Consider the following 13,702-nt stretch of genomic DNA (forward strand, 5'->3'; position numbering starts at 1 on the left):
GAAAATTTGAGAAATTTGATCTTAGTAAAATACAGTAAAATCTTAATGAAAGAGTTCTGCTTTCTCATTCTGTAGTGATAATCTTGGGCATCCTAGAGGCAAATCTTATTTTTCAGTATGCTAGGAGGCTTCATTATGTCATTTTAAATTTACTTATATACAGTGTCATTTCCATGGGTAGTGAATAGCTGATCCAAAATCTCTTAGCTAAAGCATCTTTAAAAAATAATGAAATGAAAACCATGACTTACACAAAGTATTCTGGATTTTTTTTTTTTTTTTGGTGGACTGAGTGCAGGATATAGAAAATGGTATTATAAAAACTTACTGATTTATTGTGTGTCCATGATATGCATGTGGTGGTAGTTAAGCTGGATACAAAATAACATCACAGAAAAGTAACCAGAGTTTCAAAGTGGAGAATTGGAGTGGCCTATACAATCATAAAGCTTTTTGGCTGCTTTTACAATGCAGCTGAAAAATTTGAAATTTATTACAGTTTGTGAGTATATCAGGACAAAACACTAGATGTCAGTGTTGTAGTTTTGACATTCTATCAGGAACTAGTGGAGATTTTTCTGCTTTTAATCACTCACATTGACACAAACTTCTAAATTATATCTTAATTCTTTACATTTAGATAAATATTTATTAAAAGAAACACTTTTCCTGAGAATTGTTTTGTTATTACTGTCTGCGTAGTACTACTAACTCTCAGGAACAAAAATGTTTTCAACATAATTTACAGGAAACACTGGTCCTGGGAGGTGCTTCTCTGGGAAAACTGTGGCCCTGGAATTTGGTATAGAGTAGATACACCCACTGTCATAGAATTGATAAAAGTGCTTTCAGCTTTTTTTTTTTTTTTTGACAAAATTTAGATGTGCCTCCCTCTCTCTCTCTCTCTCTGTTTCTCTCTGTGTATGTGTGTATACTTACATTTATATATTTGTATATATAGTGGACAATCCTATAATTTTTATGTATGCCTTATATTTGTTTATCAAAGCCTGTAATTACATGTTTTCACATATCTTAAAGTAACCTAATATATAGAAGAGAGCTTGAAATTAAATATGTGACAGGGACCAGTGTTGGGGCATATTGGGTTAAGCCACTGCCCGGCACACTGTCAATCCTATATGGGTGCCAGTTTTGAGTCCCTGCTGCACCTCTTCTGATCTGGTTCCCTACTAATGTGCCTGGGGAAACAGTGGAAGATGGCCCAAATGTTTGGCCCTTGCCCCTACATTGAAGGCCCAGATGAGGCTACTGGGTCCTGGTTTCAGCCTGGCCTAGCCCCTGCCTTTGTGGCCATTTGAGGAGTGAACCAGTGAATAGAAGACCTTTCTCTTTGTCTCTTCCTTTCTCTATCTGTAACTCTGCCTCTCAAAAAAATTTGCAATTCAGGTAGTTCTAGAGTCAACCAAAGAAAGCATGTTTGTTACCCAAAGATATTAATTCTGAGTGACAGCTGTTTATGTCTGAGTTTTCCTCTTCATTGATTTCTCAGCCTTTGTTAGCTCTTCTTCAGCTTATTGAAAAACATTCCAAGTTACTAAGCTAGTGGATGATTTTCTCCTTTGAAGGATTTCCTAATAAATTCCATAGGTTTCTGAAGGACAAAATAAGCTCTCCAGAGGGCCCTGAGTCATGTAGATGCCCATACACTATACTGGCTGTCGATGCTGTGTTTGTTAGGGTACACTTAACTTCCGAAATTGAGAAAGACTTTTGATTAAGAGACCCATAACTTCTCAGTAAAAGGATTCGCAAGCAAAGCTGCTGACTGCACTGTTGTTTTTGGAAATCCTCTAACCCTAGCCATTTGAATCTTAAGTGATGAATTAATTTACTGGTAACTTATATGCTTTTTTCCCCCCCAGTGGTTCTGTATGATAAAATTCAATAGTGCACTTACAAATATATGTCTTCAACTCAGAACTTAGTATTTTCATTCAGTCACCGGGCAGTGCATTTAAATTTTGTTGTCTTGGGCACATCTCTAGATTTTTTTCTCCAAAAAATGTTACGATGCCTAATTTTATAGTGTTACAGCAAATTTTTAAAAATGGGGCTGGTTTAATTTTTCTTAGTATTTTTTCTGAACACAAGTTCAGAGCTTTAAATATCTGGACCAAATTCCATAGAAAAAGTGCTTATGTGATTTTAATAAAATTTTATGTTATTATTTTTTGACAATGTCTGTTAGTTTCTTCAGGCTACTTTAATGATACAAGTAAGGTCCATATACTTGAGTAGTACTCTGCTGTAATCCCATGACGACATCAGTTGGTGCAGTCACCACTGTCATGTCAGACAAATGACAGATGTCATTAGATTTGTTCCTGATGCCTGGGTCCTGGGTCTTATAGCCACATTGCTTCCCCTGCTGAGCTGGGTTCTTTGGGGGCTGATGACAATGGAGTAGATGATCCTACTCTTCTCCATTGGTTCTGTAGCAATTGAACTCAGAAAGTGCCCTCTTAAAAAATGGGGATAGGTGGAGCTTCATGAAGAGTCCTAGGGATATGGCTCTGGCATAGACAATCTCTGTCCAGGATGTTACAATTTGATTTTTTTGCTTTTAGGATCTATAGGAAGCTGTGGATCAGAAAAGGGTCATTTTTCTGATGATGAAGCAATAGATGCTGACAATGAAGATGATGCTGAACCCTGTGACAAAGAAAATGAAAATGCTGGAGAATCATGTGCTGGAACTAATATGGGTTGGGCAGATGCCATGGCTAAAATCCTCAACAAGAAAACGCCTAAAAGTAAACCTACCATTCTAGTCAAAAATAAAGAACTAGAAAAGGAAAAAGAAAAGTTAAAGCAAGAAAGACTTGAGAGAAGAAAACAGGTGTGTTCTACCAGTTGTCTTGTAGATTAGATTGTTTGCTTTAGTTCTTACCTATACTAAATTGTTCCTTGCAGTCTTTGTCCAATTAACATTCCAGTTTTTTTTTTAATTAAAGATTTTATTTTATTTGATAGGTAGAGTTACAGACAGTGAGAGGGAGGGGGAGAGATGTGGGGGGGTTGGTTTTCCTTCTGTTGGTTCACTCCCCAAATGACCACTACGGCCGGAGCTGCACCAATCCGAAGCCAGGAGCCAGGCGCTTCTTCCTGGTCTCCCATGCGAGTGCAGACTTTGTATGAAAGGCTACATAAAGGTGGAACTTTTCAAATGTTGCTCATAGAAACATAACATTTTCTATTACTTCAATATTCTCTTTTTATACTTCATGAAAATTTTTGTCTGTAAATCTTACAGCTTGCTGTCCAGCTGAAAATTTGAATCTGTATTATCTGTCAAAAGCTAGAAGAGGTTTTAAAAATACCTGAGTCTTTAGTTACCTTTAGTCCCAAAGTTCCAGTAAGGGTAAGAACCATGTTTTGAAACCAAGAAGAATGAGTTTTTAATTTTGTTCTAGGTCAAAGCTGTGTTAAAGTTGACACTGTCCACATAATGCATATGAACACATATGTTGGTACCAGAAACATGACACAGCATGTACCAGTGCTCCTTGTATACGTTTTTGAGTAGAATATTCATTAATGCTAAGTATTACAGGTTTCCAGTATATTTGCCACTTATTACAAAAAGAAAAAATACTTTTCAAAATGAAAGGTGGTTTGGTATTTAACATACATATTACCCCTTGAGTATTATAGATAATTGACTATTCCAAACTTATAAATCAGATTTGTTTTTTATTTCTGGCATAGTGTGAGTGAATTTTTTGACTGCAAAATTTAATTATCTGGAGAATAATTTATTTTTTTTTATAAAGGAATCAGGCTGTATTGTAGTGTAAGTTTACTGTGATTTCATTTATGCAAAATGAAAGTGAAGGAAATGAAGAGAGAAAAGGTATCTTTCCACTGATCTTTTTTTTTTTTTTTTAAGATTTATTTATTTATTTGGTAGGATCACAGAGAGAGAGAGGAGAGACAGAGAAAGATCTTCCGTCTGCTAGTTTACTTCCTAGATGGCTGCAACATCCAGGGCTATGCCAGGCAGAACCTGGAAGCCAGGAGCTTCTCTGTCCCACATGGGTGCAGGAGCCCAAGGACTTGGGCCATCCTCCGCTGCCTTCCCAGGCACATCAGCAGAGAGCTGGTTCGGAAGTAGAGCAGCTGGGACTCAAACCAGCACCCATATGGGATTTTGGCACTGCAGGCTGTGGCTGAACCCACTGTGCTGTAACACTGGCTCCTCCACTGGTCTTTATTACCGGTTTTGATGCTATGAAAGCTTAGTAGCTTCTTGGTAATTAGTTCATCATATTAGTACATAATTAAAGAAAATTTTTTTAAAGATGTATTCAAAAGGCAGACTCTCTCTCTCTCTGTTTGTCACACACACACACACACACACACGGAGAGAGAGAGAGAGAAAGAGAGAGAGAGAGACATCTTCCATCCACTGGTTCACTCCCTAAATGGCTCCAATGGCCAAGGGTGCGCCAGGCCAAAGCCAGGATCCAGGAGCCTCATCGGGGATTCCCATGGGGGTGCTGGAGCCAAGGACTTAGGCTGTCTTCTTCTGCCTTCTCAGGTGAATTAACAGGGAACTGGATAGGAAGTGGTGTCCATAAGGGATGCCTGCACTGCAGGCAGTGGCTTAACCTGTTATTCCTCAACACTGGCCCCATATTAGTATATTTGATATCTGGTTAAATGTTATTCTCAAAAGGAGACCTGAATAGTCAGGTGGTTGGGGACTAGGATACTATTTGCAGATAATTTTGAATTAGAGAATGTTGTCTGTGGGATCTTATTTCAGAGTTTCTCTTCTATTTCTGCATGAAACGAGGTAATCAATTAGTAATAACTTGTGGCTGATAGGACATATATGGCAAAGATATTGGTCATGTGTGCTTCAAGAGGAGAAATGGATGTAAATGATTTTGTGTAAAGAAAAATAGTTGTATAAACATCTAGAAATGATGGTGTTCTTTTAAAAGCTGATACATGTTCTACATTCTTAATGCTGAGGAAGTTAGATTCTGAAAATAAGGAGAAAAAGTATTTATGTCTGTAGTTACCAAAGAAACTGGTGTGGCGTCTTCCTCTGCTTCTCTCATGATTGGTGATGGCAGATCAAGCAGTGGCTCTCTCATACCCTACCTAGTCCTGGCTGGCTGAATGTGCTGGCTGCTGTCCAGGCCCCTGCTGTCAGAGAACCTGAAAGAAACTCACTTTGTGCTTCTCACATGACATGCTGAGTGCTAACCACAGACTCTCTGAGCTGAAGCCCTAAGATTGTGGGTTTTTTTAAAAGTCTGTATGACAAACTAAACCAGAATGATTTATTACCTTTGTCCTTTCACAGAATATCATATCAAAGTTTGCTGCACTTTCAAAAATGTCTAATGTTCTCTCATATAACAATATTTATAACACAGCTTGATAAGAGGCGGGAGTGGGAAATGATGTGCAGAGTAAAGCCAGATGTTGTCAAAGACAAAGAAACAGAGAGAAATCTTCAGAGAATTGCAACGAGGTAAGACTGGTTTTGCCCTTTAAAAAATAAATCTAGTAAAGCTTTGATAGTGATCTATATTTTATCAGATTTGATTCTTAAGCTCTGCCTTCTCAGAGCCAAGTGATATATTTCTAAGCCAGCTATTCAACACTGAATTCAACCAAGGATTTTGCAGGTCTCAAGAGGCAAGAATATAATGTGCTAAGTGTATATTTGGTATAAACCTATTTCGGTTTATCTTGTTTTTACAGCAATGAGAACTGTGTAATCAGACCTCTTGCTACATTTCCCTTATAATAGTTATCAGAATTTATGGCACTAGGTGATTATTTTATCTTGTATTACATTGATGATATAGTATATTACACGTTATGGCAGCTTCAGGCTCTCCTTTTCACTCTTGTCCTTTTAAAAATTTTTTTTAAATCATTGGCACCAAACATTTATTCGATGTCTTCTGTATCCAGAGATAAATAGGATATGGTAGCTGCTAGGTAGTCCTTTGCCAAATCATCTGTAGGTAGTAATCTTTTTTGAAGACAGAGGCATATTCTATGTGTTAGGAATATACAACAGGAGATTGGGAGAGTTGGGGAAGGCTTCACATTTGAGTTGCTATTTAAAAATACAGCAGTTATATCTAATAAAATTACTTTTAAATTCTTAGCTACCTAAGTTATTTTGATCATTTTTTAATCCATCAGAATGTTACGTAATGAGATAGTGTGGTGTGGTGATTAAGGGCATGGGTGACAGGGCCAGTCTCTTAGGTTGAGATCTCAACAGTTACTAGCTGTGATTCCTTGGACAGGCTACATACTTTCTCTCTGTCTCAGTTTATTTGTAAAGAGAGGATAATGGTATACCCAGCTCATAGGTGTTCTCTGAGAATTAAATGAATTAATACATATGGTGAACTTGGAAAAATGCAAGGTCAGGGCATGACAGTGAGTCCCTCCTTAAATTTATATCCCAGCACCTCACTTGTTTCACCCTGGTCCTGGTGTGAAATGTGTAGAATTTTATTGTTCTTAAAAAACTAATAAGCTAGCCTGCTAAAGTATTTTGAATGCTGTAGATATAAGAGACTTTGGGTCAGAGACAAAGGACTTATTACTCATGACAAAAGCAGTAGCCAGAGCTCACATTCCCATTGGTTCCCATTGTCCCACAGAGGCAGTGCAGGTGCCCTAGATGGATGCCTGCACATACAGTGGGTAATGCTACAGGAAAGGAACACTGCATTGAGGAATCTATCACTATTTTTAAAAATATTTTTATTTATTTATTTGATAGAGTGATAGAAACAGGGAGAAAGAGAGATTGAGATTGATTTTCCCTCCATTGGTTCCCTTCCCAGATGCCTACAAGAGCTGAAGTTAGACCAGGCCAAAGTCAGGAGTCAGGAACTCCCATGGATTAAGGGTCTCCCACGTGGATGACAGGAACCCAAGGACTTGGGCCATTGTCTGCTACTTCCCAAGCAGATTAGCAGGGATCTGGATGGGAAGCATGGAGTAGCTGAGATTCAAGCCAGCACTCTGTTCTAGGATGTGGGCATCCCAAGCAGAGGCTTAACCAGCTGCACCACAATGCCCACCTCAGATCTATGACTTTTATAGTGATTAATAAAAAAACTGTTCCTTGTCTGGAAGGAGGTATTACTTTGTCCCTCAATGTTATGCACTGCAAACAGCTCTGAGAGATGGCCAGGGTAAAGAGCAGTTTGGGCTTTCATTCATGAGAACCCAGCAAGAACAAGTAGGAATGCTGACAGTTGCTACAAGATAATCCGTAGATTAAAGAATTTTAGGGCTAGAAAGAATCTTAATGGCCTTATTGAGTGCTGTCCAGTAGAAATATAAAGTGAACCACATATATAGTTTAAAATTTTCTCAAGATGGGTGTTGTGGTGCCATGTGTTAAGCCAGCACTTGCAATTCCCATGTCCTATATCTGAGCGCTGGTTTGAGTCCTGGCTATTCTGCTTCCAGTCCAGCTCCCTGCTAATGTTCCAGGGAAGCAGCAAATGATGGATCAAGTACTTGAGTTCCTGGCATGCATGTGAAAGACCCAAATGGAGTTGCTGGCTCCTGACTTCAGCCTGGCCCAGTCCTGCCTGTTGTGGGCATTTGCATTGTGAACCAGTGGATAGAAAAATCTCTCTGTTAATGTGTCTTTCATATAAGTAAATCCTTAAAAAGTTTTCTCTCGTAGCCTCATTGAAACAAGTAAAATAGGTGAAATTAATTTCGATAATATGTTTTTATTTAACTCATTACATTTAAAACTGCTGTTTTAGCATGTACTTGGAATAAAAGTTATTAGTGAGAATTAAAGATTCTCTTTTTTGTATTAAGTCTGTGAAATCCAGGGTGTATTTACATTGGTAGCCCATGGCAATTCATGCATTGCAAGTGCTTGCTGGCCACATGTGGCTTATAGCTCTTGTACTGGGCACTGCAGGTCTTGATTTTCAGAATTCATCTTTGGCTGAACTAACATATATAGAACAAAGCTTTAAAAATAAATGTCTTTAAAAAGTAGCATTTTAAAGTTAGTTTTATAGCAGAAAGAGTTGTAGGTATTTTTCTGATTTACAGATGAAATTGAAACCTATCCAGCAGATGGGAGTTTAATGCTGAGACAACTAACTGTAAAGACTGTGCTTTTTCTATTACATTGCAATGCTTTCAGCCATTGTATAATTAATTATATTTTGAGGATCGGATATTTGTGTTCAAAATAATTCTCAGTTCTAAATGCACAAAAATTAATTTAGACCAAAGCTGTGAAAAATACATATAACAATGCACATATGTTTATTTTATTTTCAAAAAGTTATTTTCATTCATTGAAATGTGTGTTCATTTTTCTGACATATTTAACCATTCAGCGCTTTTGTTTGGGTGCCTGTTAAGTGTTTGCTCTTTTTTAATTAGTGAACATATACTGTTCCTACACTCATAGAGTTTATATTTCAGCATAATTGTTTAACAACATTTTTCTGGTCACTTTATGTTCCTTAGGGGTGTGGTGCAGTTATTTAACGCTGTCCAAAAACATCAAAAGAACGTTGATGAAAAGGTTAAAGAAGCTGGAGGCTCTATTAGAAAGCGTGCTAAATTGATATCAACTGTTTCTAAGAAAGATTTCATCAGTGTTCTGAGAGGAATGGATGGAACTGCAAATGAGAAAAGTTCAACTGAGAAGAACTCAAAAGCCAAACAGGTAACACTTTTATGTAGGGTTCAGTGCATTAACCTTTTTAGCTCTAAAACTAAAGTTTTGAGATGGAAAACCACACTATAGAATTACATCGTTTTAGATTTTATGAAAATCCCTGCTTGTATGCAGCATAATTTAATTTAATTTTGGGATTCTTTAGTTTCATAGTGGTTTTACTAAGTATGGAAGTTGCCAACTATTAAGACCCTGCTGTTGAAGGAACAGGCCATCAAGGAGAGAGGCGCTTTTCTCTGAAGGGAGGAAGGAACCTCCACTGTGACACGGCCTTGACTAAACAAGTTCAGAGTCGGTGAACTCAAGGGACTTCCATAGCCTAGACAGCTCATAGCAAGAGTCTCGGGCGATTGCTGACGTCATAAATAAGAGTGCCAATTGTTAAATCAACAACGGGAGTCACTGGGTACATGCTCCCCATGTAAGATCTTTGTCCTTAATGTGTTTTACTATGAAACTTAAAAACAGTACTAGTGGAACAATACCCTATACCTTGTGTGGTTGTGTGAATGCAGCCTGTTGAAATCCTTGCTTAGTATATACTAAGTTGATCTTTAGTATATGAAGGTAATTGAAAATGAAACTCGATAAAGGGCGGGATGGGAGAGGGGGAGGGGAGGGCCACGGGAGGGAGGGAGTTTGCGGGGGAAGCCACAACAATACAAAAGTTGCACTTTGTAAATTCACATTTCTGAAATAAAAAATAAAAAATAAAATAAAATACCATCAATACCAAAAAATAAATAAATAAATAAATAAATAAATAAATAAAAAAGACCCTGCTGTTAGAACTCAAAAACCAAATAGAATCAGGTAAATCCTTCAGAGGGAGGTCTTATATCTCTCCTATCTGAAATTCTACCATTTGTACATTTTGTAGATTAGAAGCCAAAATCAGGGCTATAGCTTCAACTTGAGACTTTCATCACAGAAGTAATTATGATGGTATATGACTCCTAAAATGTGAAACATTAGAGCTTTAGGAAATAATGGTAGCAGATCATCCTTACTGATAGTTGGCTGATTGACAGATTAAGAACCTAAATTCTTTTCATGATTTTATAGCCTTCCATTCCAGCCTTTTTGACCTGTGGACCTGAAGTGTTTTTTTGTTTGTTTGTTTTTGTTTTGTTTTTAATTTAATGTACCAAAGAAAGTTCTGAAATGTCTTTTAATGTCATAGTGTTTTTGAGTTTTGAGTTTTTTCTTTTCTTTTTTTTTTTTTTTGTAAATTAAAGTACGTAGTTATTTTATGGCTTGATTTCCATTACCAACAAAAAGTACTTTATACAGTCAGGAGACAAGAGTGTCTTGAAATTTTTGTTTTGTTTTGAGAAAACAGTTGAAGCTATGGCAAGGATAGCATTTAGGAATTTCTTGCTAGTCTAGGGCTGAAACATTTTTTCAAGTTCCTTTACCTAATCTAAAATTTTTTTTGCTTGACACATAATAATTATACATATTTATGAGGTATTATGTGATACTTAAATGCATGTGTACTTTGGGTAATGATCAAATTGAGGTACTTAGTATATCCATTACCCTAAACTTTTGTCATTTTTTATGGCGGGTACAGTAAAAATCATCTCTTGAAGCTATTTTAAGGTATACAATGCATTGTTGTTAACTATAGTCATCCTAGTATGCCATGGAAGAGCAGTTGTGTATATATACCACATTTTCTTTACCCATATGCCTGTTGATGAACATTTAGGTTGATTTCATGTCTTGGTTACTGTGAACAGTGCCGCAATAAATATGGGCATGCAGATATCTGTTCAATATACTGATTTCATTTCCTTTGATTATATGCCAAGTACCCGGATTGTGGTCATCTTGTAGTTCTATTTTTAGTTTTCCAAGAAACCTTCATACTGTTAGAATTGGATTATCAAAAAACACAAAAACATTCCTACAAGCAGCATATATAAGAGTTTCTCTTTCTCCTTATGCCTGTCAGCATTTGCTGTTTTTTGTGTTTTTGTGATACTACTTAGTGCAGCAATTACGGAAGTATAGGGAGAGTTCATTTTGCCTCATTCTTTTTTTTTTTTTTTTTTTTTTAAGATTTATATATTTATTTGAAAGGCAGAGTTACAGAGTGACAGAGGCAGAGTGGGGGAGAGAGAGACAGAGAGAGTGAGAGCATGATATTCCATTCGCTGGTTCGCTCCCCCAGATGACTGCAACCCAGGAGCCAGGAGCTTCTTCTGGGTCTCCAGCGTGGGTGCAGGGACTCAAGTTCTTGAGCCATCTTTCCGAGGTGTGTTAGCAGGGAGCTAGATTGGAAGTGGAGAAGCCGGGACTCAAACTGGCACCCATATGGGATGCTGGTACTGTAGGTGGCAGCTTAACCAGCTATGTCACAGTGCCAGCCCCCATTTTGCCTAATTCTAATGAAAGTTTTCTAATCTGCTTAAGCTTACCTTTCTCTTGAGTATCTAAGGACTCAAATTACATATTTATTTAATAATGGCTCTCACTACTGCTGCTGTTTTAAAGTGTCTATCAGAAGTGATTATAGGCCGGCGCCGTGCCGTGGCTCAACAGGCTAATCCTCCGCCTTGCGGCGCGGGCACACCGAGTTCTAGTCCCGGTCGGGGCACCGGATTCTGTCCCGGTTGCCCCTCTTCCAGGCCAGCTCTCTGCTATGGCCCAGGAAGGCAGTGGAGGATGGCCCAAGTCCTTGGGCCCTGCACCCCATGGGAGACCAGGAGAAGCACCTGGCTCCTGCCTTCGGATCAGCGCAGTGCGCTGGCCGCAGCGCACCGGCCGCGGCGGCCATTGGAGGGTGAACCAACGGCAAAGGAAGACCTTTCTGTCTGTCTCTCTCTCTCTCTCACTTGCCACTCTGCTTGTAAAAAAAAAAAAAAAAAGTGATTATAAATACATGAATACTGTTTTTAGAGAATTATACTTTCTGTTGTAGGAATTTGGGAAAGATTTGGCACCATTAGATGAGGAAGAACTAATGCAATCATGGACACTAAGGATTTTTGTTTTGTTTTGTTTTTAAAATGACATATTGGAAACATTTTTGCTTTGTGATTATTTCTGTCATGAGTAATGAGAATTCGTGAAGGGTCTTTCCAGTGGCATTATTGCATTTTCTTTTTTTACCATTTGTACCATTTGCTCTTGTCTTGGACTTTCTTTTTTTATACCTCAGTAATCATGGGTACAATAATAAACTAGGACCAGTGAAAAATTGTTTGATACTCAAAACAGAGTAGCTTTGTTTCAAAAGCAATTTGTGTCTAGAACCACCTACCCTGTGCAGCCAATACCCTGGGGTATTTCTTTCTTTTAAAAATGTTTACATTTTGGCCGGTGCCACGGCTCACTTGGCTAATCCTCCGCCTGCGGTGCCGGCACCCCAGGTTCTAGTCCTGGTTGGGGTGCCGGATTCTGTCCCGGTTGCTCCTCTTCCAGTCCAGCTCTCTGCTGTGGCCTGGGAAGGCAGTGGAGGGTGGCCCAGGTGCTTGGGAGATAAGGAGAAGCACCTGGGTCCTGGCATCGGATCGGCTCAGCATACCAGCCACAGCATGCTGGCCGAAGCAGCCATTTCGGGGGTGAATAAACGGAAGGAAGACTGTTCTCTCTCTGTCTTTCACTGTCTAACTCTGCCTGTCCAAAAAAAAAAAAAAAGTTTACATTTTGATTTTGTACTTAAGGAAAAATAAAGTCCTTTTTTTAAAAAAAATTGTGTTTTAGTTTACATCTGAACAACAAAAAGTACTAGGTGATTGAATCAGTTAATGATCTAAGAATTATTAAGTGTCCCTTGTATCTTTTTAGATAAATGATTTCAACTAAAATAAGTAGATAAAATTTACTTGACATTTAGAAAAATCTAGATTGGTATGTCTAAATGACATTTAACATGAGTTATACTACATAAAATAAAATTCAAATTAGGTGGCTAACTGTTTATGGGGCGAATTTCAAAGAAACTAATAATATTGATTACAAGCATAGATAAGTACATTTATGTATGTTGTGTGAAATAGATGTATTTTTCAGGCAGTATTAAGTAAGTAGAGAATAACATTTATCTTTTTTTCCTCCTGTTTTCCCCTACCCTTGTACTGTGAGTAGAAGAGGCTGTTGCCCTCAGCATAGTATTACAGAAGAACTCAGGAAAGTTGCTTTTTTCATTTCTGTGGACTGATTATATTCAGAGCACAGGGTTTTTTCCAGTGCTTCTAATACTACAAAGTCTCTAAAAACAGAGTTCATGCAGATGTAAACTGGATTCAAAGTAAAGCTGAATAGTGTTGTAGTATTATTACAGTTTACGGAAGTTGAATCCATTGTAGATAATACTTTAGAGTGCTTTTTTTGTACTTTTTACTTGTAATGAATACTGACTTGGAAATTTAAAATAAACACTTTTTAAAGAGGAATTTCATATTTGTTCAAGGTGTAAGAGACTTTAAAACATGACAAATGTTTTACAGTGATGGTCTGAGCAAGTCATTTTTCTCAATCTTTCTGCATTAGAATATATTAAGTTTTATTTTCCTGATATTTACTCCTATTTCTTAAATAATGTTTATATTATGTTTTTATCAATACTAGATATTTTTGAGCCGGTGCCATGGCTCCCTTGGTTAATCCTCCGCCTTGCGGCACCGGCATCCCATATGGGCGCCAGGTTCTAGTCCTGGTTGCTCCTCTTCCAGTCCAGCTCTCTGCTGTGGCCCAGGAAGGCAGTGGAGGATGGCCCAAATGCTTGGGCCCGTGCACCCGCATGGGAGACCAGGAGGAAGCACCTGGCTCTTGGCTTCTGATCGGCGCAGCGCCGGCCATAGTGGCCATTTAGGTAGTGAACCAATGGAAGGAAGACCTTTCTCTCTGTCTCTCTTTCACTGTCTATAACTCTACCAAATAAATAAATACAAAATAAAAAATAAAAATAAAACAAGGAAGGCAGACTGGAGAAAGCTGAATGTTTTTTTTAAA

The 13,702-nt window shown here is 38.0% G+C and overlaps 1 protein-coding gene across 1 annotated transcript in view; it reads left to right on the forward strand.

Moving 5' to 3' along the window:
* RRP15 (ribosomal RNA processing 15 homolog) overlaps window positions 1-13,702 on the forward strand; it is a 43,179-nt gene that overhangs the window by 11,896 nt on the left and 17,581 nt on the right. The window contains exons 2-4 of the mRNA XM_062210353.1: window positions 2,592-2,863; window positions 5,415-5,512; window positions 8,524-8,725. Coding sequence (XP_062066337.1) covers window positions 2,592-2,863; window positions 5,415-5,512; window positions 8,524-8,725 — 572 coding nt within the window. The remainder of the gene's footprint in view (window positions 1-2,591; window positions 2,864-5,414; window positions 5,513-8,523; window positions 8,726-13,702) is intronic.

This window comes from Lepus europaeus, chromosome 14 (genome assembly GCF_033115175.1).
Source record: "Lepus europaeus isolate LE1 chromosome 14, mLepTim1.pri, whole genome shotgun sequence".
NCBI classification, from domain to species: Eukaryota; Metazoa; Chordata; class Mammalia; order Lagomorpha; family Leporidae; genus Lepus; species Lepus europaeus.